The 24,612-nt window shown below is 39.1% G+C and overlaps 1 protein-coding gene across 3 annotated transcripts in view; it reads left to right on the plus strand.

The window, feature by feature from the left end:
• The window catches only part of Mtbp (MDM2 binding protein), an 84,183-nt gene that overhangs the window by 4,367 nt on the left and 55,204 nt on the right, over positions 1–24,612 (plus strand). For all 3 annotated transcript variants that reach the window (NM_001130717.2, XM_087558674.1, XM_087558675.1), the window contains 9 exon segments: positions 1,113–1,186; positions 1,346–1,497; positions 2,976–3,034; positions 4,637–4,781; positions 5,661–5,778; positions 7,217–7,351; positions 8,745–8,839; positions 10,256–10,328; positions 22,527–22,644. In NM_001130717.2, the coding sequence (NP_001124189.2) occupies positions 1,113–1,186; positions 1,346–1,497; positions 2,976–3,034; positions 4,637–4,781; positions 5,661–5,778; positions 7,217–7,351; positions 8,745–8,839; positions 10,256–10,328; positions 22,527–22,644 (969 nt within the window).

The raw sequence follows: 24,612 nt of genomic DNA on the forward strand, positions 1-24,612 counted from the left end.
ACAGATCCAACTGATGTAAGGGGAAAGGAGTCATACAGTCAGTCGCAACTGTCACCTTTGATTCTTCTCTGACTTATGCTGAGAGTAAATATCAACAAAGCTGAAAATTAACCATTTTGTAAAAAGTTATTAGCAACTTCGAGTATAATTTCAATGGCATGTTAGGAACGAAAAGTCCAGTAGGGCATGGCAAAGCTGATGAGGAAGAGGCCATCACAAGTAGGCAGCATTTTAGGGGGTTTTGAAGAGTGAGGAAAGGGATTCGCAATCTTGAACAGGAGAAGCTAGGACTTCATTGGGAACTACCGCTTTGAGAAATAGATTTGTGGATTTCAATAGTGAGGGGAATGGTTTGCAGTGCCTGGGTGGGGACTGTTCTGAGGAATTGCCTTTTCTTGGAAGGTCAGGACCTCTTGCATGTTGGCAGGAAGGAGTAAATAAAGACGTAACAGGAAGGCAAATGGAGTGGTCCATTTCCCGTAAGGACTAATACTCAGGGCTTCCCAGTAAGGACACAGTATTTTGCTGAGCTTCAGTCTGGAAGAAAAGCTTCAGTTGACACTTCAGCACCTTACCTTGGTCCTACAAGTTAAACTAACTCATGGTTCCCTTTCCCTTCCTAGCCTTGAATCTGGTTTCTCTCCATTGCTCTCAATTTCTTTTGACTCCTCTGAGATATGCTTCAGGGTGACCTTTGAGGTCATATTCTCTCTTTGTCTGTCTGTTTCTCTCTAGTTTATTTTATGGTATTGCATTTTCCAAGTAGAACATTTGCCTGTGACCAGGTAGAACCATGTCTACATAGTCTTTGGAGAGGGAATTGGTTTTAATTAGTAGCCTACTTGTTTTGTGTTACCTAGGCAAAATTGAGTATTAGCTGTATTTTCTTAAAACATCTTTATAGTAGATTTTAAATAATGATTAAGAAATACTGAGTTTGAATTAATGCAAACTTGTAATTTTTCCTTTAAGCAGGTTGGATTTTTTGCAACAGATTTATAACTTAGAAAACTATGTTTCAGTATTATACAATTCTCTAAGCAGTAATTTGTTACAGTGACTGCTTTTTTTATTGTCTGCCTTTCTTCTAATAAGTGTGATTTGTTTTCAAGCTTGTTCAGTGGGCGGCACCCCTCACTCCAGGAAGTGGTTCTTTGCAGCGCAAGCAATATGTGGATTTTACCAGGTAATAGCTGTTAGTGAACGCCTTACCTACTATACAGCACTTCATGAATCAACTCTGTTTAATGCTGCCTTTTGATTTGTTGGCTTTGTAATAGCTATAGGAAATGTCTGTGCTATGAATGATGACAGGACTCCATCACTTACCACCATCTTCTGTTAGTTCTGTAGTTCTGATTGGCAAGAGATACATTTCGATGCTGAAAAAGATAAAATCGAAGATGTCCTTCAAGCAAATGTGGAAGAATGTCAGAGCGCTGTTGAGTGCTTTGAAGAAGATGACAGTAATAGCAGGGAGTCCTTGTCCTTGGCTGAGTATGCGTCTGTGCCTGTATTGCCTTGCAGATATGCAACTGCCCTGTTGTTTGAGACAGGAGGGAAAAGACTGGATATTTTAGCAACTATAGTAGGGGAATTTTAATCAACTACACTATTTAATACTTCAGTTTTGGAAGACCCTGGGCAGATTACACCTCTCATCTGATCGCTACCTGAGAACATTGTTTAGGCTTACACAACTGCTAGAATGCCGTTTGCACTAGCTTATCATTGAAGCTAAATTCTGTCTAATCCTGTGTTAGCTTGACTTGGGGAATTATTTAATGCTAGCAGATAACACTCAAACAAAGCACATTGTGTTTTTGGTCTCTGAGACTGAAGCGTGGGATTTGTTTTCCCAATTATATGCCTCTTCAACATTTCTGATACTTTTTGTAATCCGTAGGGTTTCTGAGGAATGCCAATTGACTTCTCTTGCAAGCCTCTTGAATCTTGTTAGAATGTGAGAATGATCCAGACACTAAGTTGTGATGACTTTTTTCTTCCTAAGACTTTCCTTTTAGTGTCTGTTGTGTGACAGGCAGTGCTTTTGCTTTGTCTTAGTATTCATGTGGTTTACCTATAAATTGTATAGGCTTTAAGGATTCCTTCTTCTTAGTGTCACATTGTGTTGGTGTGCAGGAAACAGTGAACACGAGGGAAGAACTGTGGACTAGGAGTTAGGAATGTACTGTTCGATTCTGTGAGGCAAAGCTAGGGAGTTAGCTCATCTAGTCCTTTGCTTCCTCACTCACTAAGTATGGAAGCACTCTTAGGTACTTTCTAAGATGCCTTCACTGAGCCTTACAAAGATCTTAGTGATTCATGTTTTATCACTGTGAAAAAATGATGTGGGAGTCACCTTATTTCCACAAGAGGGAGCCTGGAAACTATAATTAGCATAACATGCTTTAGGCTTTTGTTTTAGACAATATTACCTTATGAGGAAGGATTTAAATACCTTTATCCTATATAAAAACTTATTGTGGGAACAGAATTTCAGTATCTGAATAAAACTTATAGGTTTTTAGGAATCTGAGCAAAATATCATATTCTCAGTGAAGACTTAACTATCTCAGAGAAAAAGCAGTGTACTTTATTATTAAAGCCTACTACTGGCTTGCTTGGAAGATTAGAAAAGTGTTTGGTCTATTATTTATATTGAATATAAAAAATATGACCTGGGGTCTTTGTTCCCATTATTATTATCGTTGGTTCTGTTTGTTTTTTGGTTGTGGGCTTGTACTTATAGGGTGAAATATGGCTTTCACACATAGCTCCATGGTTTTAGGACATTTATTGAAAGGAGAAATACTAATCTTACTGGTGCATGGGTTTGTCAGCTGAGTCAAATAAGATAATGTATCTAGCATGTGTGACTGTAGCATACAGATCATTATTGACTATTAGGATTATATGATATATATGTGTACTGATATAGGGCATTTTTCTCTAACTGTATCCTTTTATCGTAGTCTATATGAAGAATCAGCAGAAAATCTGCATCAGTTATCAGACAAGCTTCCTGCTCCTGGTAATATGATAACTGTTTTAGATCATTTGTATTTCTTACATTTTATGAATGAGTGACGAGTTCAGCATATTCTGTAGGATACCAGTCCTGTAAATTCCAGGACAAATTGCTTCTTTAACTTAGATGGTCAGGATAACACTCTTTTATGGTGCAGATAGCATACACATCACCAAATGGAATGTCGGGCAGTAGGATGAAGCTCTTCACTCAGCAGTTTTAAAATAGAAACCACTTTTGCTCCTAAAATGGGAAGCATATTTTATAAAATACTGTATGATATTATCCATAAATATTGTTCTTTTGGTCTCCGTAGCTTTTCTTTATATTACTAAATAGTTATTCACAAAATTTGGTATTAAATACTTTTGCAGTTTTTTTAATGAATGCTTTCATTATTGAATACCATTTGTTGACTGAATGTTTGTGTGATGTCTGTACTGTATGTCATGCACTGTTCTGGGAACTGAATATACAGGGGTGTATAAAGCTAGGTAGTTCTAAAGAATCACACACATAAAATTCTTACATTCAAGGAGCTGGTATGTACAGCCCGACTTTACTACAGAATCCTGTATAGAAAATACAGGGTTGGTCGAGATGGCTCAGTGGTGAAGGGCCCTGGTTGCTCTTGCAGAGGACCTGGGTTATCCTGTCCCTCACATGGCAGCTCACGACCATCTATAACTCCAGTGCCCTCTTTTGGCTTCCATGGTGCATCAGAAATGCACGCTCATGTGTGCAAACACTCGGACATATAAAATTGAAAAGAAAATAACTGAATGCATTTACAAACATTTTTGTAACTTTTTCACTCAAGGGTTGAACCCAAAGCCTTGTACATGTTAAGCTACTCTTCAGCCCATCAGATTTCTTTCAGTCAAATGTGTCAGTTTAAAAATATGTACTAAAATTTTATACAGTTGCTATTTTTATCTAGTTAAATGTCTTTGGTTTTCAAATTTTTATTTGTTTTTTATTTCATTTTATTTTCTGGTATTTCAATAAATTTTTAATTTCATATCATTTAAAATGGTATGAAGTAAGTTTTTCTCTTAATGATGCTAATATAATTGGTTATATTGAATGCTTTATTCTTTAAGAGAAATGATTTATTTGAGCATTGGAATTTTATACTCATTCATTCTCTTTTGGATAAAAAAATTAAATGTAGGAGGATATAATGAAATTGCATAGTTTTTCCCCCTGTTACATATATTGGCATTGATGACCTCCAGAGCAACCCATATAGTTAGCTACTGCTAGAGAATTGGCAAGCAATTATGATATAGTTCATTGTTTTCTAGCATGTGCTAGCTGTTTCCATATAGCATGGCATGAACTCAAATGGTGGAGTATTATATTTTTTAACTCCTGAAGGTGTGCACAGTTTTAAAATAGTCATTTATTTTCTAAGTAAGCTTAAGATTCAGTTGTTTAAAGCACTGTTTAGAACTCATATATTTTTATTAAAATTATTTTTAATAGAGAATATATTATAAATTATAGATAATTTAGAATATATATAATTATATACAATATAATGAATAACAAATTATAAAATTATTTTATAAATATTATTAAAATTACGATTTTCTTTTCTAGGTAGAGCAATGATAGATGTAATACTATTGCCTTCTGACAAAGATCCTCCTAAATTAAAAGAGTGCTTGCCCATTGTGGGGGCCTTGAAACATCTGAAGGAATGGCATTCAGCAAAAGTTATCGTAGCAGGAAGTCACTGCGAGACGTAAGCTCCTTTGGTCATATGTCGTTCTGTTACCAGGTTTTCAATAGACTGAGCCTTTGGAAAGTACTTTAATGTGAGGAGGTGAAGGTGTCTGTTGTACTGTGATTAGAGACTTGTATCTTTATCAGGAGCTAGATTGTCCTCCTTTCCTAGTTCTAAGATGTTCAAGGTCTTAGTAGATCCTGTCAGGGCTGATGCATAGTCACTATTGAGCACCGTTTCTCCAAATGCCCTGTGCACTCTTAGGCTTTCAGGACCTATGTGCACTAGGGTGGCAGCTCCACTGTACTCGTCATAATCCATCTGCTTTCTGTGCACACATGCCAAGGCACACACAGCTACATTTATGACGCATTAGTAGAGGTCAGTTGTGCCCTCTACTTTTGATTCCAAACTTAGTGCTCAGACAGGTCTTATTAACCTCATGATTTCATTTTCGATGTAACAAATGAAGCACTTAAAGAACGCTTACTAAGCCAGGCATAGCAGTAGATGCCGGTGAGCTCCCTGCATGGAAATACAGGCAAAGCAGAGTGCCTACAGTCAAGATCGCCTGTGACCAAGTGTTGCCATGAGAGTCATAAAAGCCATGCAGGTCATTCAGGGTGGCAGTTTAGTTTTTTTGAGGCTGAGGGACTGACATTGAGTCTGTGTGTACATCTGACATGGTTAAGCCAGCAGTAACTGGAAGTTCTCTTTATATAGTTAGGGGTGATAACTCTGAATATAAGTGAATGTAACAGCCCTTCCCCAGAGACTACCTTAATGGATAATTAATATTAATAGAAAATTGCAGTTTCCTCTCCTAGGCTGTAGTTAAAATGTAGCCATTAAAAAAATTACCATCATTTAATTATCAAAATCTTTTTCTTTAAACAGAAATTGTCAGAAAATTGCAGAATACCTTTCAGCTACTGTTGTACCTTTAGAGGAGTTCGGAAATGCCATTGACTCGAGGGAACTGTGGAGGGGAGAGATTCAGATGCGGGAACGAAAGGTAACTGGTTTCATAGCTTTGCCTTGTACAAAAAAAAGACATTTGGACTTTGCTTAGGTACAGCTGAAGTCAATGCCAGGGTCCCTGGGGAGGATGTTCTCTACTGACACCAAGTGGAGTTTTCTGCAAAGATATAAACAGTGCATCTGCTCCTAGTAGGGGCCCCTGAGCTGCAGAGTGCTACAGAAAACTACAGTTGGTCCAATTTTTACATTTTATTAGATTTTTTTTTAGCTGTGATTTTAGTAGTCACCGTGGTTATGTTTTAGGTGTGGCTGTTGTAGAGTGTGGTATTTTGAGAACAGTGCTGGACGTTAGCCATGTTGTTTACCCACGTTGCTTTGTTTGACTGCTGTATTATCTACCAGACACAGTACTGGGAGCAGTTACCTATGGATCCTTAGGTGATCTTGGTCATTTACACACCAGCTCACTCGAATCAAGTCTGTCTAGACTTATATACTAGCTTATCCAGGTTTTACAAAGATTCAGTCTTCAGGTAAACGGTCTCTGCAGATTGTGTTAATAGAATTAATTAATCAATTAATCCTTTACTATGGCTCAGTGCTGATTAATTAATTGATTGATTAACTAGCATTGAGCCATAGTGGAACTGTTGACAATGTGATTTTGAGAATTGCCTTTTCATTTTCTGAAGTCATGTGCTTACCTGTGAGCAGATCATGCCTGAGTTCTTATGGGATTCTTTTACTCCTTTAGTATGAAACTACACACCCATCAGTCCACAGTATATATTTAAAACCTGGAGTTGTTTCATAGCTTTCAGTCGACAGTCATTCTGGTGATTAAAGATATAGATTCTAGAGTTACAATGCCTAAATTCCAATCCTGACTCTGTTTCGGTTTTGTGTGACTTCTTGGTACCATAGTTGTTTTGTTGTCTAAGCCAGGGATGATAATAATAACTCATAGGACCTATTTGACTTATGAGTGCACAGTAATGGCACAGGAAGTCCTGTTGGTCAGAACTGTCTCATCTTTACTGTTAACTGTCGTACTGCTGCTACTTCTGTGGTAACTGCCTTTCTCATCACCCACCTCTGAAGGTCAACTGTGCGAGGCCCTGTGTTACGTGTCTGGTAGTGAAGAACACAGGCAGCTCTGTCTCACTGTAACTCACACACTGGTAGGAAGCAGGCACTGAATGTGTACCAGCGAGGTTACTTGGAATGAGTTAGTGTACTGTTGCTGACTAACCAAGGATCACTGAGCTTTCGATGGAAGATTGGTGTTTAACTTAATAGTACAGTATGTACCTAACAGGAAGAACTACTCACTGAGCTGCGGTATCAAAAGTTCACATTTGTATATCTATTTATGCAAGTAGATCAGTTTCTTCTCAATATTTTCATTCTAATAAAGTATATTAATCTTTACTCATAACCCCTATAATTGAGTTCTCTTGGTTTCTTTTCAGTTTGGATTTGAAGTTAATTTTCCTGAATTTTGTTTAAAAGGAGTTACACCTACAAATGTTAGTGCATATAATTTAAATACCTGCTTTCTTGCCAAAAAGATAGCATCATCTAAGGATAAGAATATTTTGCCTAAGGTAATGTACTACATTTAATTTTTTTTTTTTTTTGCTATCATCCATTTGTTCCATTTTGTTCTATGAAATACTCTTGAATCTTACTTGCTGTTACTAACACATATGATGATTTGTGCTCACCGGCATAGCTCAGAGAACTCCTATAATTGAGTCTTTGAGCTACATTGTGTGATGAACATTACACATTGGGGAGACTGATAGCTGTAGAGTACTGTTTTAATGAGGTAATTTTCAAGTCAGTGTAAGCCTGAATTGATCTGGAGTTAGAGGTTACTATGTGATCCTTTCAAGAGCAGTGAAAAGCTAGATAGCTAGATGGCTACATAAGCCCGGCTTGAAACTTGACTCTTCACCTGCTACATACTGTACAGTCCTGGGTAGATTGGCAACTCATTTATGAAACGAGAGCAATAACATGTTACAAGGTTACTAGGAAAATTAAATGAGGTTAGAGATGAGACCTGATCCAGATCCTGGATTAGGCTTAATTTATGGTATTAGGCATATTAATTCTCTCCTCATATCTTCTATAGATTTGTTCTTCAAATGTAAATTATAATATATAATAATTAAAATAATTTATCTAGGACTTTTTTTTTTTGCTGTTGTTTTTGTTTTTAAGTATTGAAAGCCAGGAGAAGAGGTCCTTTATATGTGCTTTTGAAATCCATCTTAAAATACCTAGTTTAAGAGCATGTCAAATACAGAGGTTGATGGTTAGTGCATTCTGGTGAAAGGGCAATGGAGAAAAGGATGCCACTTCTGCTGTGATTTCATTTCCTAGTGTTATTTTCTATAAGCAACTTGCCATGCCTGTCTTTCACTGGGATTTCCAGTTCTTTCTAAACCTTATACTCAGAAGATTTAGTGACAACTTCTCTTTTTTGGCATTGTAAAGTAAAATAATCTGTTCTTAAAATATTTTTTTTTGCTTCTATTGAGAATATTCTTTTAATGAATTAAAATGAAATTGGTGGCATGGTGGCAGGGGCAGAGAGCTGATGGCACACAAACTGAACTGCAAGCATGAAGCAAAGAATGCAAAAGCCCGCCTTCATCTAACAAGCCAGCCCCAAGCCCCAGCCTCTTAAGGCTCCCTGAAGAAGAGAGCCAGCAGCTAGGACCACACCTTCAAATGCCCAGACTGTGGGGGCCATGTTATTCAGACCACTACATGCCCCCATATGTGCATTCATGGGAGGGTGGGGGAAAAGAAATAGGGTGGGGAAGGAGGCTCTGCTCTTGTTTTCTGAAAACTAAAACTGCTTTCTCTTCGGATGTGTTCATGCTACCTGTGAGGCTTTTAAAATTTTAAACTAATAATCAGTAATTTGTTTGCTTTCATTTCATTTACAGGATTTAAAGTAGTAAACAATTTGAATTTCTCTTCTAGGTTTTCCATTATTATGGTTCTGCTTTAGAATTTGTGCAGATGATAAAATTATCAGATCTTCCCTCCTGTTACGTGTCGGATATCGAATTTGAGTTGTATCCTTTTGTTGATATGTTCATTTTATTTTACATTCTGTGGGTCAGGTAGAGTGGTTTAGTACCAGCAGGTAAATGTGTGTTAGATTTACGTTGCTTTTTACTTCCTTGTGTTCATTGTTTAATACTCATGGGGCTTCAGGGGAAGGGTTTTCTCCACATTCTCCTGTCAGAAATCTTTCCCCCAAGCCAGTCAGCCTTTCTTTCATTGTAGACTGCTTGCTGTGGGCAGGATTATGGAAGGAATATGGAGCTGACTGAACCTGGCTTCCTTGATGCGGTTATAATGTGGCTTGAGCACGGGCCACATCTACACACAGAGTGGCATTAATTGGAACTGTCCTGCCCAGCACTCTGTCTGGATACACCCACATTGGTTTTGTGTTTTCTTACTGCTTTATTTAGTTCGAAATGTCATTTAAGAATCACTTTCCCTTTTCTGGAAGCCAAGTTGCCTCTCTATGACTCTGTTTTTCTCTTGATACTGTTCTGCTAAAGACGGATTGTGGAGTGTGTGGGTGTGACTCTTAGCCACACTTTTCTCCCAGTTCCAGAGTTGGGTTTCTAAAAGGTCTCACTTGCACAAACCCACTTGTATCAAGAAAGGGCAGAAAAAGCACACATGAAGCTGTTTCTATGATTTCACTTTACATTTAGACATTGGATCGTGCCCTAAGATAATTCAGTATATTTTTTCCTCGTCATGGTTTTAAGAAAAGTTTTAAAGTCTATCCCCAACTCCTACCCCATGCTTCATGTACTAACATATGTGTCTAGAATGGGCAGAAGGCTTCTTCCTGTTTGGCCCCTTTGTGCTTAGGAGCATCAGAGGAGAATGTTAGAAATATGTGGGGAAAGCAGAAAACACAATTCTGACTTGCTCAGATATTTCTCTTGCCATCAGTATGATAGATTTATGAACATTATTTGGATGATACATCTTTCTGTGCTTTTAAGTAACTATAAATGCCACCATATATATCTGAAATATTCAGAGTTTTCTCAGGGGGTGGGTCACTTGTGTGTAGATCGGGGGCCAGCTAGCAGGAATCGCTTGTGTCCTTCCACCAGGAGGGTTGTCAAAGGGCAGACACCTTTACCCCCGAGCCACTCACTGGCCCAGAACAGACATGTTATATTGCATAATTGCTGGTTTGAAATGGACTAAGCTAGCACCCTTGAATTTTTTAAAGCAGAGGTTCTTTTTTTACTCACTCCTTGTTTTTATTCTTTGTAGTAGATACTCAAAACTAATAATTAAGGAAATAATGTATAATGGAAAGAATAATTGTTAATTCTTATACTTAAGCTTAGTGATTTTTCAGGGAATGATGGGAGAGTAATAGTCAAGCTGTTTTTCCCAAGTCGAGCTATTTCCTGGTTACTAGTCTCTCATTCTTTAACTCCTTAGTACAGAGAGGTGACTGGGCACTGCACAAGGCAGAATTCCATGCTGCTGTTGGAACAGATCTCTTCCCTGTGTGGCAAGGTACAGAAGGCTTTGTCTATTGTATAGCTAATACTTAACGTTTCAGTACATGTTTAAAAAAAGTAAATACAGCTCTTGCTTTTGAATATGGTACCATAATACAGCTTTGCCAGTAGTTCATGTTAAGATATTGCTCAAATGTTCTGTAGACAAAGTGGCACTTGATTTTATAAAGAACTTTCAGAAATAAACCTTATGAGGAATTTAAAAGTTATTTTAAATTTTAGGATGTAGTGTTAATCTCTTCTGTAATACCTCATTCTAGCTCTGGGAAGCCATTGTATGACTGTTATCTTTTCATGTAGGACAGGAGATGGGAGTAAGAGACTTATAACATCATTGGATGGTTATTCTGTGTATTACAATTTTTTTTCCATATCCCAGTGCTACAGGAGAGACCTGTAGCTATTTTAATGTGTATATCTTATGATACATTTGATGTCTTTTTAACACTAAAAAAACTGAGACATAGAGGATTCTACACAGAATCTTGTGTCTAAAGTCATTTTATATCATTTTTAAGAAGGAAAACACGTCTTGATTTCTTTCTGGAAATTTTGTCAACCATTGCATTTCTGTAGAAATGATTTTAATGCACAAGCACTTACTGGCTGTATTTATGTAACACTTTCTTACCCTTGTCTTACCAGTCTACTAACAAGCGCTCCTGGGAGCAGATAGTGATTACTATAATTTCAACAGTCTCCCCAGGGTGGTATATTAGGCTGGGGTTGTTATTCCCTTAGAAAACTGGTGCTCTAAAGAGAATGTGGACCCGCGGATCCCGGCCCGCAGCAGCTCTCTGCTCCCAGACTCCGTGAGAGAGAGAGACCCAACCGCCTGGTCAGGTGGGCACTCCTGAGGCTGCAGAGCGGAAGAGACCACCAACACTGCTCACCCATGCCCACATCCCTGGCCCAAGAGGAAACTGTATAAGGCCTCTGGGCTCCCGTGGGGGAGGGCCCAGGAGCGGCAGGACCCCTGCCTGAGACACCTGAAGGAAACAGACCGGATAAACAGTTCTCTGCACCCAAATCCCGTGGGAGGGAGAGCTAAACCTTCAGAGAGGCAGACAAGCCTGGGAAACCAGAAGAGACTGCTCTCTGCACACACATCTCGAACGCCAGAGGAAAAAGCCAAAGACCATCTGGAACCCTGGTGCACTGAAGCTCCTGGAAGGGGCGGCACAGGTCTTCCTGGTTGCTGCCGCTGCAGAGAGCCCGTGGGCAGCACCCCATGAGCGAACTTGAGCCTCGGGACCACAGGTAAGACCAAATTTTCTGCTGCAAGAAAGCTGCCTGGTGAACTCAAGACACAGGCCCACAGGAATAGCTGAAGACCTGTAGAGAGGAAAACCTACACGCCCGAAAGCAGAACACTCTGTCCCCATAACTGACTGAAAGAGAGGAAAACAGGTCTACAGCACTCCTGACACACAGGCTTATAGGACAGTCTAGCCACTGTCAGAAATAGCAGAACAAAGTAACACTAGAGATAATCTGATGGCGAGAGGCAAGCAGAGGAACCCAAGCAACAGAAACCAAGACTACATGGCACCATCGGAGCCCAATTCTCCCATCAAAACAAACATGGAATATCCAAACACACCAGAAAAGCAAGATCTAGTTTCAAAATCATTTTTGATCATGATGCTGGAGGACTTCAAGAAAGACGTGAAGAACTCCCTTAGAGAACAATTAGAAGCCTACAGAGAGGAATCGCAAAAATGCCTGAAAGAATTCCAGGAAAACATAAATAAACAAGTAGAAGCCCATAGAGAGGAGACACAAAAATCCCTGAAAGAATTCCAGGAAAACATAAATAAACAAGTAGAAGCCCATAGAGAGGAGACACAAAAATCCCTGAAAGAATTCCAGGAAAACACAATCAAACAGTTGAAGGAATTAAAAATGGAAATAGAAGCAATCAAGAAAGAACACATGGAAACAACCCTGGATATAGAAAACCAAAAGAAGAGACAAGGTGCTGTAGATACAAGCTTCACCAACAGAATACAAGAGATGGAAGAGAGAATCTCAGGAGCAGAAGATTCCATAGAAATCATTGACTCAACTGTCAAAGATAATGTAAAGCGGAAAAAGCTACTGGTCCAAAACATGCAGGAAATCCAGGACTCAATGAGAAGATCAAACCTAAGGATAATAGGTATAGAAGAGAGTGAAGACTCCCAGCTCAAAGGACCAGTAAATATCTTCAACAAAATCATAGAAGAAAACTTCCCTAACCTAAAAAAAGAGATACCCATAGACATACAAGAAGCCTACAGAACTCCAAATAGATTGGACCAGAAAAGAAACACCTCCCGTCACATAATTGTCAAAACACCAAACGCACAAAATAAAGAAAGAATATTAAAAGCAGTAAGGGAAAAAGGTCAAGTAACATATAAAGGGAGACCTATCAGAATCACACCAGACTTCTCGCCAGAAACTATGAAGGCCAGAAGATCCTGGACTGATGTCATACAGACCCTAAGAGAACACAAATGCCAGCCCAGGTTACTGTATCCAGCAAAACTCTCAATTAACATTGATGGAGAAACCAAGATATTCCATGACAAAACCAAATTTATACAATATCTTTCTACAAATCCAGCACTACAAAGGATAATAAATGGTAAAGCCCAACATAAGGAGGCAAGCTATACCCTAGAAGAAGCAAGAAACTAATCGTCTTGGCAACAAAACAAAGAGAATGAAAGCACACAAACATAACCTCACTTCCAAATATGAATATAACGGGAAGCAATAATCACTATTCCTTAATATCTCTCAATATCAATGGCCTCAACTCCCCAATAAAAAGACATAGATTAAGAAACTGGATACGCAACGAGGACCCTGCATTCTGCTGCCTACAGGAAACACACCTCAGAGACAAAGACAGACACTACCTCAGAGTGAAAGGCTGGAAAACAACTTTCCAAGCAAATGGTCAGAAGAAGCAAGCTGGAGTAGCCATTCTAATATCAAATAAAATCAATTTCCAACTAAAAGTCATCAAAAGAGATAAGGAAGGACACTTCATATTCATCAAAGGAAAAATCCACCAAGATGAAGTCTCAATCCTAAATATCTATGCCCCAAATACAAGGGCACCTACATATGTAAAAGAAACCTTACTAAAGCTCAAAACACACATTGCACCTCACACAATAATAGTGGGAGATTTCAACACCCCACTCTCATCAATGGACAGATCATGGAAACAGAAAATAAACAGAGATGTAGGCAGACTAAGAGAAGTCATGAGCCAAATGGACTTAACGGATATTTATAGAACATTCTATCCTAAAGCAAAAGGATATACCTTCTTCTCAGCTCCTCATGGTACTTTCTCCAAAATTGACCATATAATTGGTCAAAAAACGGGCCTCAACAGGTACAGAAAGATAGAAATAATCCCATGCGTGCTATTGGACCACCGCGGCCTAAAACTGGTCTTCAATAACAATAAGGGAAGAATGCCCACATATACATGGAAATTGAACAATGCTCTACTCAATGATAACCTGGTCAAGGAAGAAATAAAGAAAGAAATTAAAAACTTTTTAGAATTTAATGAAAATGAAGGTACAACATACCCAAACTTATGGGACACAATGAAAGCTGTGCAAATACACCCAGGAGGAGTAGAAGGCAGGAAATAATCAAACTCAGAGCTGAAATCAACCAAGCAGAAACAAAAAGGACCATAGAAAGAATCAACAGAACCAAAAGTTGGTTCTTTGAGAAAATCAACAAGATAGATAAACCCTTAGCCAGACTAACGAGAGGACACAGAGAGTGCGTCCAAATTAACAAAATCAGAAATGAAAAGGGAGACATAACTACAGATTCAGAGGAAATTCAAAAAATCATCAGATCTTACTATAAAAGCCTATATTGAACAAAACCTGAAAATCTTCAGGAAATGGACAATTTCCTAGACAGATACCAGGTATCGAAGTTAAATCAGGAACAGATAAACCAGTTAAACCACCCCATAACTCCTAAGGAAATAGAAGCAGTCATTAAAGGTCTCCCAACCAAAAAGAGCCCAGGTCCAGACGGGTTTAGTGCAGAATTCTATCAAACCTTCATAGAAGACCTCATACCAGTATTATCCAAACTATTCCACAAAATTGAAACAGATGGAGCACTACCGAATTCCTTCTACGAAGCCACAATTACTCTTATACCTAAACCACACAAAGACACAACAAAGAAAGAGAACTTCAGACCAATTTCCCTTATGAATATCGATGCAAAAATACTCAATAAAATTCTGGCAAACCGAATTCAAGAGCACATCAAAACAATCATCCACCATGATCAAGTAGGCTTCATCCCAGGCATGCAGGGATGGTTTAATATACGGAAAACCATCAACGTGATCCATTATATAAACAAACTGAAAGAACAGAACCACATGATCATTTCATTAGATGCTGAGAAAGCATTTGACAAAATTCAACACCCCTTCATGATAAAAGTCCTGGAAAGAATAGGAATTCAAGGCCCATACCTAAACATAGTAAAAGCCATATACAGCAAACCAGTTGCTAACATTAAACTAAATGGAGAGAAACTTGAAGCAATCCCACTAAAATCAGGGACTAGACAAGGCTGCCCACTCTCTCCCTACTTATTCAATATAGTTCTTGAAGTTCTAGCCAGAGCAATCAGACAACAAAAGGAGATCAAGGGGATACAGATCGGAAAAGAAGAGGTCAAAATATCACTATTTGCAGACGACATGATAGTATATTTAAGTGATCCCAAAAGTTCCACCAGAGAACTACTAAAGCTGATAAACAACTTCAGCAAAGTGGCTGGGTATAAAATTAACTCAAATAAATCAGTTGCCTTCCTCTATACAAAAGAGAAACAAGCCGAGAAAAAAATTAGGGAAACGACACCCATCATAATAGTCCCAAATAATATAAAGTACCTCGGTGTGACTTTAACCAAGCAAGTAAAAGATCTGTACAATAAGAACTTCAAGACGCTGAGGAAAGAAATTGAAGAAGACCTCAGAAGATGGAAAGATCTCCCATGCTCATGGATTGGCAGGATTAATATAGTAAAAATGGCCATTTTACCAAAAGCAATCTACAGATTCAATGCAATCCCCATCAAAATACCAATCCAATTCTTCAAAGAGTTAGACAGAACAATTTGCAAATTCATCTGGAATAACAAAAAACCCAGGATAGCTAAAGCTATCCTCAACAATAAAAGGACTTCAGGGGGAATCACTATCCCTGAACTCAAGCAGTATTACAGAGCAATAGTGATAAAAACTGCATGGTATTCGTACAGAGACAGACAGATAGACCAATGGAATAGAATTGAAGACCCAGAAATGAACCCACACAGCTATGGTCACTTGATTTTTGACAAAGGAGCCAAAACCATCCAATGGAAAAAAGATAGCATTTTCAGCAAATGGTGCTGGTTCAACTGGCGGGCAACATGTAGAAGAATGCAGATCGATCCATGCTTATCACCCTGTACAAAGCTTAAGTCCAAGTGGATCAAGGACCTCCACATCAAACCAGACACACTCAAACTAATAGAAGAAAAACTAGGGAAGCATCTGGAACACATGGGCACTGGAAAAAATTTCCTGAACAAAACACCAATGGCTTACGCTCTAAGATCAAGAATCGACAAATGGGATCTCATAAAACTGCAAAGCTTCTGTAAGGCAAAGGACACTGTGGTTAGGACAAAACAGCAACCAACAGATTGGGAAAAGATCTTTACCAATCCTACAACAGATAGAGGCCTTATATCCAAAATATACAAAGAACTCAAGAAGTTAGACCGCAGGGAAACAAATAACCCTATTAAAAAATGGGGTTCAGAGCTAAACAAAGAATTCACAGCTGAGGAATGCCGAATGGCTGAGAAACACCTAAAGAAATGTTCAACATCTTTAGTCATAAGGGAAATGCAAATCAAAACAACCCTGAGATTTCACCTCACACCAGTGAGAATGGCTAAGATCCAAAACTCAGGTGACAGCAGATGCTGGCGAGGATGTGGAGAAAGAGGAACACTCCTCCATTGTTGGTGGGATTGCAGACTGGTACAACCATTCTGGAAATCAGTCTGGAGGTTCCTCAGAAAATTGGACATTGAACTGCCTGAGGATCCAGCCATACCTCTCTTGGGCATATACCCAAAAGATGCCTCAACATATAAAAGAGACACGTGCTCCACTATGTTCATCGCAGCCTTATTTATAATAGCCAGAAACTGGAAAGAACCCAGATGCCCTTCAACAGAGGAATGGATACAGAAAATGTGGTACATCTACACAATGGAATATTACTCAGCTATCAAAAACAACGAGTTTTTGAAATTCGTAGGCAAATGGTTGGAACTGGAAAATATCATCCTGAGTGAGCTAACCCAATCACAGAAAGACATACATGGTATGCACTCATTGATAAGTGGCTATTAGCCCAAATGCTTGAATTACCCTAGATCCCTAGAACAAAGGAAACTCAAGACGGATGATCAAAATGTGAATGCTTCACTCCTTCTTTAAAAGGGGAATAAGAATACCCTTGGCAGGGAAGGGAGAGGCAAAGATTAAAACAGAGACTGAAGGAACACCCATTCAGAGCCTGCCCCACAGGTGGCCCATACATATACAGCCACCCAATTAGACAAGATGGATGAAGCAAAGAAGTGCAGACCGACAGGAGCCGGATGTAGATCGCTCCTAAGAGACACAGCCTGAATACAGCAAATACAGAGGCGAATGCCAGCAGCAAACCACTGAACTGAGAATAGGACCCCCGTTGAAGGAATCAGAGAAAGAACTGGAAGAGCTTGAAGGGGCTCGAGACCCCAAAAGTACAACAATGCCAAGCAACCAGAGCTTCCAGGGACTAAGCCACTACCTAAAGACTATGCATGGACTGACCCTGGACTCTGACCCCATAGGTAGCAATGAATATCCTAGTAAGAGCACCAGTGGAAGGGGAAGCCCTGGGTCCTGCTAAGACTGAACCCCCAGTGAACTAGACTATGGGGGGAGGGCGGCAATGGGGGGAGGGTTGGATGGGGAACACCCATAAGGAAGGGGAGGGTGGAGGGGGATGTTTGTCCGGAAACCGGGAAAGGGAATAACACTTGAAATGTATATAAGAAATACTCAAGTTAATAAAAAAAAAAAAAAGAAAAAAAAAAAAGAGAATGTGATTTTAAGGCGATCCCTTATATGCTTATATGATCCCTTAAAATTTTGGATTCCAGTCCCATTTTCCTATACACATAGTAGCATTTGGAATAATGTTTCAATATATTTTGGATGAACTGACCTTTGATGGTGTCAAGTTAAAGTCACACATATGACTATGATTTGTTTAATGAAGATATGAAATGACCCTTAGTCCCCCGTCTGGTTGGGATTTAGCTCAGTGGTAGAGCACTTGCCTAGCAAGCACAAGGCCCTGGGTTCGGTCCCCAGCCCTGAAAAAAAAAAAAAAGAAAGAAATGACCCTTAGTCTATCTAGTTATTGAAGGTAATGCTTATCCCAGAAATTAGCGAAGTTATTTAATACCTCACGTGCAGCTATTTTGTTTTAAATTTGTTCCTGGAACTCTGAGTGTAAAGCATCAGTGTATAATGCACAGGTCAGTGTGTGTAAGTGAGGCCTTATAAATTCCTTTTGGCAATGCAGCAGAGGGAGGTACATATAGCTAGTGCTGCCTAGTCAGGTTTACTCTTACTGGGCTCAAACACCATGACCAAAAGCAAGTTGGGGAGGAAAGGGGTTATTTGGCTCACACTTCCTGACCATAATTCAAACAGGGCAGGAACCTGGAGGTAGAAGCTGATGCAGAGGCCATGGACCGGCGCTGCTTACTGCTTACTTTTCATAGCTTGCTTCAACCCAAGATTCCTAGCCTAGGCATGGCACCAACCACAATGGGCTGCATCCTTCCTGATTGGTTATTTTCTTGCTTTTTCTAAGGTGTAATTTTCCTCCTTCTGTTTGAATTTTTATCATTTATTATCCTTTGTAGGACTATATTTGTGAGAAGGTAATGTGTAAATTTGTTTTTGCCATGGGATATCTTGCCATGGGTTATCTATGTTAATTGAGAGTTTTGCTGGGTATAGTAGCCTGGGCTAGCATTTGTGTTCTCTTAGGGTCTATATGACATCTGCCCAGGATTTTCTGGCTTTCAGTCTCTGGTAAGAAGTCTGCTTTAATTCTGAAAGGTCTGCCTTTATATGTCACTTGACCTTTTACTCTTACTGCTTTTTAATATTCTTTGTTTGCATTTGATGTTTTGACTATTATATGATCAAAGGAGTTTCTTTTTCGGTTCATTCTATTTGGAGTTCTGTAGGCTTCTTGTATGTTTATGGGCATCTCTTTAGGTTCAGGAAGTTTTCTATAATTTTGTTGAAGATATTTACTGGCCCTTTAAATTGGGAATCTTCACTTTCTTCTTTACCTGTTATCCTTAGGTTTGGTCTTCTCATTGTGTTCTGGATTTCCTGGATGTTTTGGGTTAGGAGTTTTTAGCATTTCTTTGACTGTTGTGTCAATGTTTTCTATGGTATCTTCTGCCCCTGAGATTCTCTCTTCTATCTCTTGTATTCTGTTGGTGATGCTTGCATCTATGACTCCTGATCTTTTTCCTAGGTTTTCTATCTCCAGGGTTGTCTCCCTTTGTGATTTCTTTACTGTTTCTGTTTCCAATTTTAGATTCTGGATGGATTTGTTCAATTCCCTCACCTGTTTGGTTGTGGTTTCCTGTAATTCTTTAAGGGATTTTTGTGTTTCCTCTTTAAGGGCTTTTACCTGTTTACCTGTGTTGTCCTGTCTTTCTTTAAGGAAGTTACTTATGTCCTTCCTAAAGTCCTCTATCATTATGAGATTTGATTTTAAATCCAAATCTTGCTTTTTCCGGTGTGATGGGGTATCCAAGGCTTGCTGTGGTGGGAGAACTGGGTTCTGATGATGCCAAGTAGGCTTGATTTCTTTTGCTTATGTTCTTGCACTTGCCTCTGGCTGTCTGCTTATCTCTAGTGTTACCTGTCCTTCCTGTCTAACTGCAGCCTGTCTCTCCTGTGATCCTGGTTGTGTTAGAGCTCCTCAGAGCCTGTCACTCTTTGTGATCATATGATTCTGGGATCCTCTAATCCTGAGATCCTGGTTGTGTCCTCTCTCTTGGGAGTCAAGCTTCCTCTGTGATCCTGTGATCCTGGGCGTTTCAGAGCAACTCTGATCCTGGGTGAATTAGAGCACCTGGGAGTCTGGCTTCCTCTGGGTGTTATGGTACTTGGTGGGGAGTCAGCACCCAATATTTCCTCAGTGCACTGGTTTAGACCAGAAGGGATCTGTTCCCTTGGCTGGGCGGGGGTTCCTTCTTCCCTTGATCCTGGGGAATTCCGTTACTCCGGGTGTTGGGGCAGATGCTGTGGCTCCTCACCTCTGATCCTGAGGTTGTTAGAGCACCTGGGAGTCGGGCTTCCTCTGGGTGTTGTGGGACTGGGTCTGGAGCCAGCGCCCAGTATCTGCTCAGGGCACTGGTTCAGACCGGAATGCTCTGATTCTTTCTTGAAGTTCAGTGCTGTATATGTAGCCTTGGGTTGGCTTTTTTCTTTTTCTTTCTTTCTTTCTTTCTTTCTTTCTTTCTTTCTTTCTTTCTTTCTTTCTTTCTTTCTTTTTTGTACTAATTTTGCTAAAAAAGTTTTTATTTAGTATATAAGAAATGGGTTTCATTGTGACATTTTCATACTGTGTGTCATTACACTTTGTTGGTTTTGGATCTTTGTTTGTTTAGTTGTTGTTTATCAAAAAATGTCCTACTGTGTGTTAGACACTTACTCAGCTATTGAAGACAGCAGCAGGAAGACAAGAACCCCTTCTTGCTGAAGTATTAATGTACATGATCATCAGGAAATGTCTCAGTTTTACAGTATCCTTCATCTCTCTCTTTGTCTTTGATTAACTCTAAAGTATGCACGAGCAGTTCTTACCGTAAAGCTTTTCTTGACTTCATGAGGATATTAGAGAGTCTTATAGCACTACTCCATGGTTAGAAAATGCCGTTTTTAAGGGGAATTTGCAGTTTTAAGTCTGATACCAGTAGTGATTGCTCATTAGAGAGGAGCTGATGTGATGACTGGATGGGGTTTGACAGTGAGGGTTGAAATGTGCTGCTGGCCTTTGAGTTGTGGACTCACAAAGGCAGCCCCAGAGCATCATTATAGTCATGGTCTCAAGTCATCGGAGAGCCAGTGCAGGGGTGAGAATGCTGATTAGAATCCAAGTCTGTTATGATTCAGGGTAAGCAACTGACATATTTTATAGGACATTAAAACTTGGGAGGTTCAGAAATATTTGTGTTTATCTTTATTTTAAATATTCATAGCAAATATTTAATCATAATTAGGCTATTTAAAAAAATGGGACCACGGTAGTGAGTCATGAATCAGTATATAAGCCATATGTACAACTTCCTTTAGCACCCATAGACAGCTGTAAGTGGGAACTTACCTGGCACTTTCCCCTCACCATGGTGTCAGCCTTTTCCTCACTTTTCAGCTGAAGCAGACTCTTCTTTCATGGGATCTGTTTTTGGACAATGATGTCTTTTTTTTTTTTTTAAATGAAAGGACTGAGTTTTAGTATTTAGAGAACTAGATGTGTCTTTTATATTGATTGATTATTTTTTATTGCTAAATACTTTACTTCTAATTGCTAATATTTGGCTGTTTAAAATACACTTAACTTTTAAAAAAAGTTTTCCCTGTAATAATGAAGACAAACACTTCCATTTTCCCTAATTTTATACCTATAATTAAGTATGCATAAGTAAAAATAATAAATAACAACAGAGCTAACATTGTAAAATCCTAATTCAGTGTCACATACTCACAGTACTAATCCATTTACACAAGGCAATTAAAACAGATTTTCATTAGGTTTAAGATATTTGACTAATGCTTTGCCTAAATTTCTCCAGAGTTTTTATAAAATTAATGTTCTTTATTAGAATGTGTGATGGATGTAATTACATTTCTAAAGTAGACGATATAACTCCTAAAGTTGTAATTTATTTTATTTAGTCCTTAATCAAAATGAGAATTTAGATGAATACATCATAGTGATTCTTTTGAGCAAATATTTAGGAAACATCTGTATGCTTAGTCTTGAGAATACAAATATGAAGTTGAATTTGCTCATAAATCAGTCAGAAGCTACTGTGTGTTTTTTTTTGGGGGGAGGGGTGTCTAATTTGTTATCTTTTGCATTTTACCTACTAGCACTAAATCTATTATTTCCAGGAATGAAAGTTTCTTTTTTGCCCTCAGATATGATTATGAAGCCACAAAAATAATCAATATAGCTAAAGTGTTTAAGGTTATGGTGCCACACATTTTGGGTACTCAGTTCCTCAATGTTTTTTAGATATGCAAAGGTATCATATCAACAACCTCTTACACTACACACAGATACAGACAATATATGTAACGAAATGTCCTAGTTACTTTTCCTGTTGTCATGGTAGATTTTCTGATAGAGACACCTTAAGGGAGGAAGGGTTTAGTCTGGTTCACAGCTCAAGGGTACATTACAGTCAATCATGGTGGGGAGGGTGTGGCATCCGGATCTTAAAGCACCAGGTCATATTGCATCTAGAGCAAGAAGGCAGAACATAGATTGCTCATATTCAGACTGCTCTTCCCTACCTCCATTGTTCAGGCCTGGAGCCAAGCCCAGGCAATGACGCCCACTGTTTGGGAAGGCCTTTCCACTTCAGTTAACATAATTAAGATAACCCCTCACAGGCGTGCCTGTGAACTACCCAATCTACATAGCTTCGTACAGTTGTGCCTGGAGGTCTGGCTCTCCATACCTACATCTTGTCAAGTTGTCAATCAACACGGACCATCAGACACAGTTTTCAGAAATAATTATCCTAGTAGAAAAGAGGAGACTATAGTTTGAGATCCATCTTTCTGTTTTGCTTGTTTCTCTTCTCTTTGGTTTTGTGGGGGAAGGGTGTGGGACCTTTTTCTTTTGTTTCTGCAGAGAATGCTTGAGAGAGCATTACTCAGTATCTGCTAAATGTGTGGAATATGAATTTCCCATGACATTTGTCAGCTGTGGGTTTCAGTCTGCAAGCAATCACAGTGTGCTGTGTTCTTCTTCAGGTTGGTGCTCTCTTTCTATTGCCATGTACCGTTAGTAATGTACTTCTCCCACCTCCCAACCAACTGGCCTCAAGAAAGTGGAAGGAATACATAGCTAAGAAGCCCAAGACCATCAGTGGTAAGTCTGAGTCTTTCAGATGTTTTGTTGGTATATCGGAGATAACTCCCATTTAGTGGAAGAAGCCTTTATTAGAATTTATTGTTTAATACCTCAAACCATGTCTACTAAAAAGGGCAGTAGTCTAAAGGCAGGACTTGGGTTAATTAGGTAGCTACTTAAATTAATATTGGGTTCTAAGATTTATCAATTTGATGCATCTTAGAACAAAATAGGTGAAAATGAGATGGCTCATTTGTTACATGAGCCCGTGTCTACAATTTTCTGAAGACACTGGAACATAATTGTTTTATGGCTTAGTCGTGCCCCACAGTGTCATAGATGTGTTACAATGTAACTTATAACAACTGTATATTGCTTTGTCTTCATGTCGCAGACAAGGACATTGGTGCTCAGAGGACTTAGCAGATAGTTGGCAGAGCTTGGTCGAGTTCTGGCACTGCCAGTTTCCTGTGCTGGGTTTTTGAGAACACTAACCTCTACTTAAACCTCTGATAATCTAGGAATGCTCAGTGTAGGGGGCGCTGAGGTCCTTGTGCTCACCCATGAGCACTAGGGAAACCAGGAATGTTAAACACACAACATACAGGGTTGTTTGCTTGTTTTGTTTTGTTTTGTTTTTAAAGGCTCTTTTCAGGCTCTTTTTAATTTTAAGAAGCCCTTTTAAAAAGACTTATTTATTTATTTTATGCATATAAGTACACTGTCACTGTCTTCAGACACACCAGAAGAGGGCATCGGATCTCATTACAGATGGTTGTGAGCCACCATGTGGTTGCTGGGAATTGAACTCAGGACCTCTGGAAGAGCAGTCAGTGCTCTTAACCACTGAGCCATCTATTTCTTCAGCCCTCAGGTGTTGTCTCTTTAGAGGAAGAGATATGTAACCTGTTTCCTGCCCAGAAGGCTGGGAACAGTGGTCGTTAATAGCCTGGTGACCTTTGCACCAGATCCTTCCCCAGATCTTAAGATGTCACATATAGTCAATCTGTGGAACCCATCTTTGTGGAAGAGGTCACATGTACTTCACAAAGTGTTTTATGTAATCATATCTTAAGCTTTATTGTGCACAAGGAATTAATTATCACCAAGAATTTTTTTTCCAAATTGGGCTGCATCTGTATGTATCTAAGGCAAACTGCTGAGAGTACAAACCAATACTCGCTACTGAGCCGTGTTGAAAAGATACACACTGCTGTCTGTGGTTACAGGGACCCTCCACACTTCCAGATATCAGCTGATTGGACAGTGCTAGAACACATGTAAGTACAGGTTTAACCTGTCTTGGCTGCTCATGGGGAATGGATGCAGCTGGTGTTTTCTAAGGTGATTCAACAAAATCAGAAGTAGATTTACAGAGCAGGAGTGTAGTAGGTTTACCTTATACTGCATGAAGTCATGAGAAACTATGTTATCATCGTGTTTATGACTACACACACACACACACACACACACACACACACACATATATATATATAAATATTTGTATCTCTTAAATATACTCAGTATATCCGGGGTAGCTCATCATCGCTTGTTTTTCTTGTATCTTTGAACAACTTCAAGTAGCTGCTAAGTCGACAGTTGTTAAGTCTAAGAAAGTTTATTGATTGAGAATTTACAGTTTTTCCTCCCATGATTTTTATTGTACCTAAGAAAATACCTTGTACTTTGAGTCCAAGTTTTAGACTCACTGTCTCTCGAAGCTCAGGGATGGATAGCGGAAGCTTCTGAATAATAATATGACACTGATCACATGATACGGTTTGAAGATCGTTGATTACTGATTAGTCCAGGTCATTAGCACTGATTAAACTTGCTCCTTGCAGGAGTTTTTCTTTTAATCTAAGAAGCAGAACAAAATCAAACAGGATGGTTGATTAAGGTCTTTCCTACCTATGACCCTTCCTGAAGGGGACATTTGTTGCTTACTCTGTTGACAAAATTGAGAAACCAAGTGCTGTAGGAAAC

This window comes from Rattus norvegicus, chromosome 7 (assembly GCF_021556685.1).
Source record: "Rattus norvegicus strain SHRSP/BbbUtx chromosome 7, alternate assembly SHRSP_T2T, whole genome shotgun sequence".
NCBI classification, from domain to species: domain Eukaryota; kingdom Metazoa; phylum Chordata; class Mammalia; order Rodentia; family Muridae; genus Rattus; species Rattus norvegicus.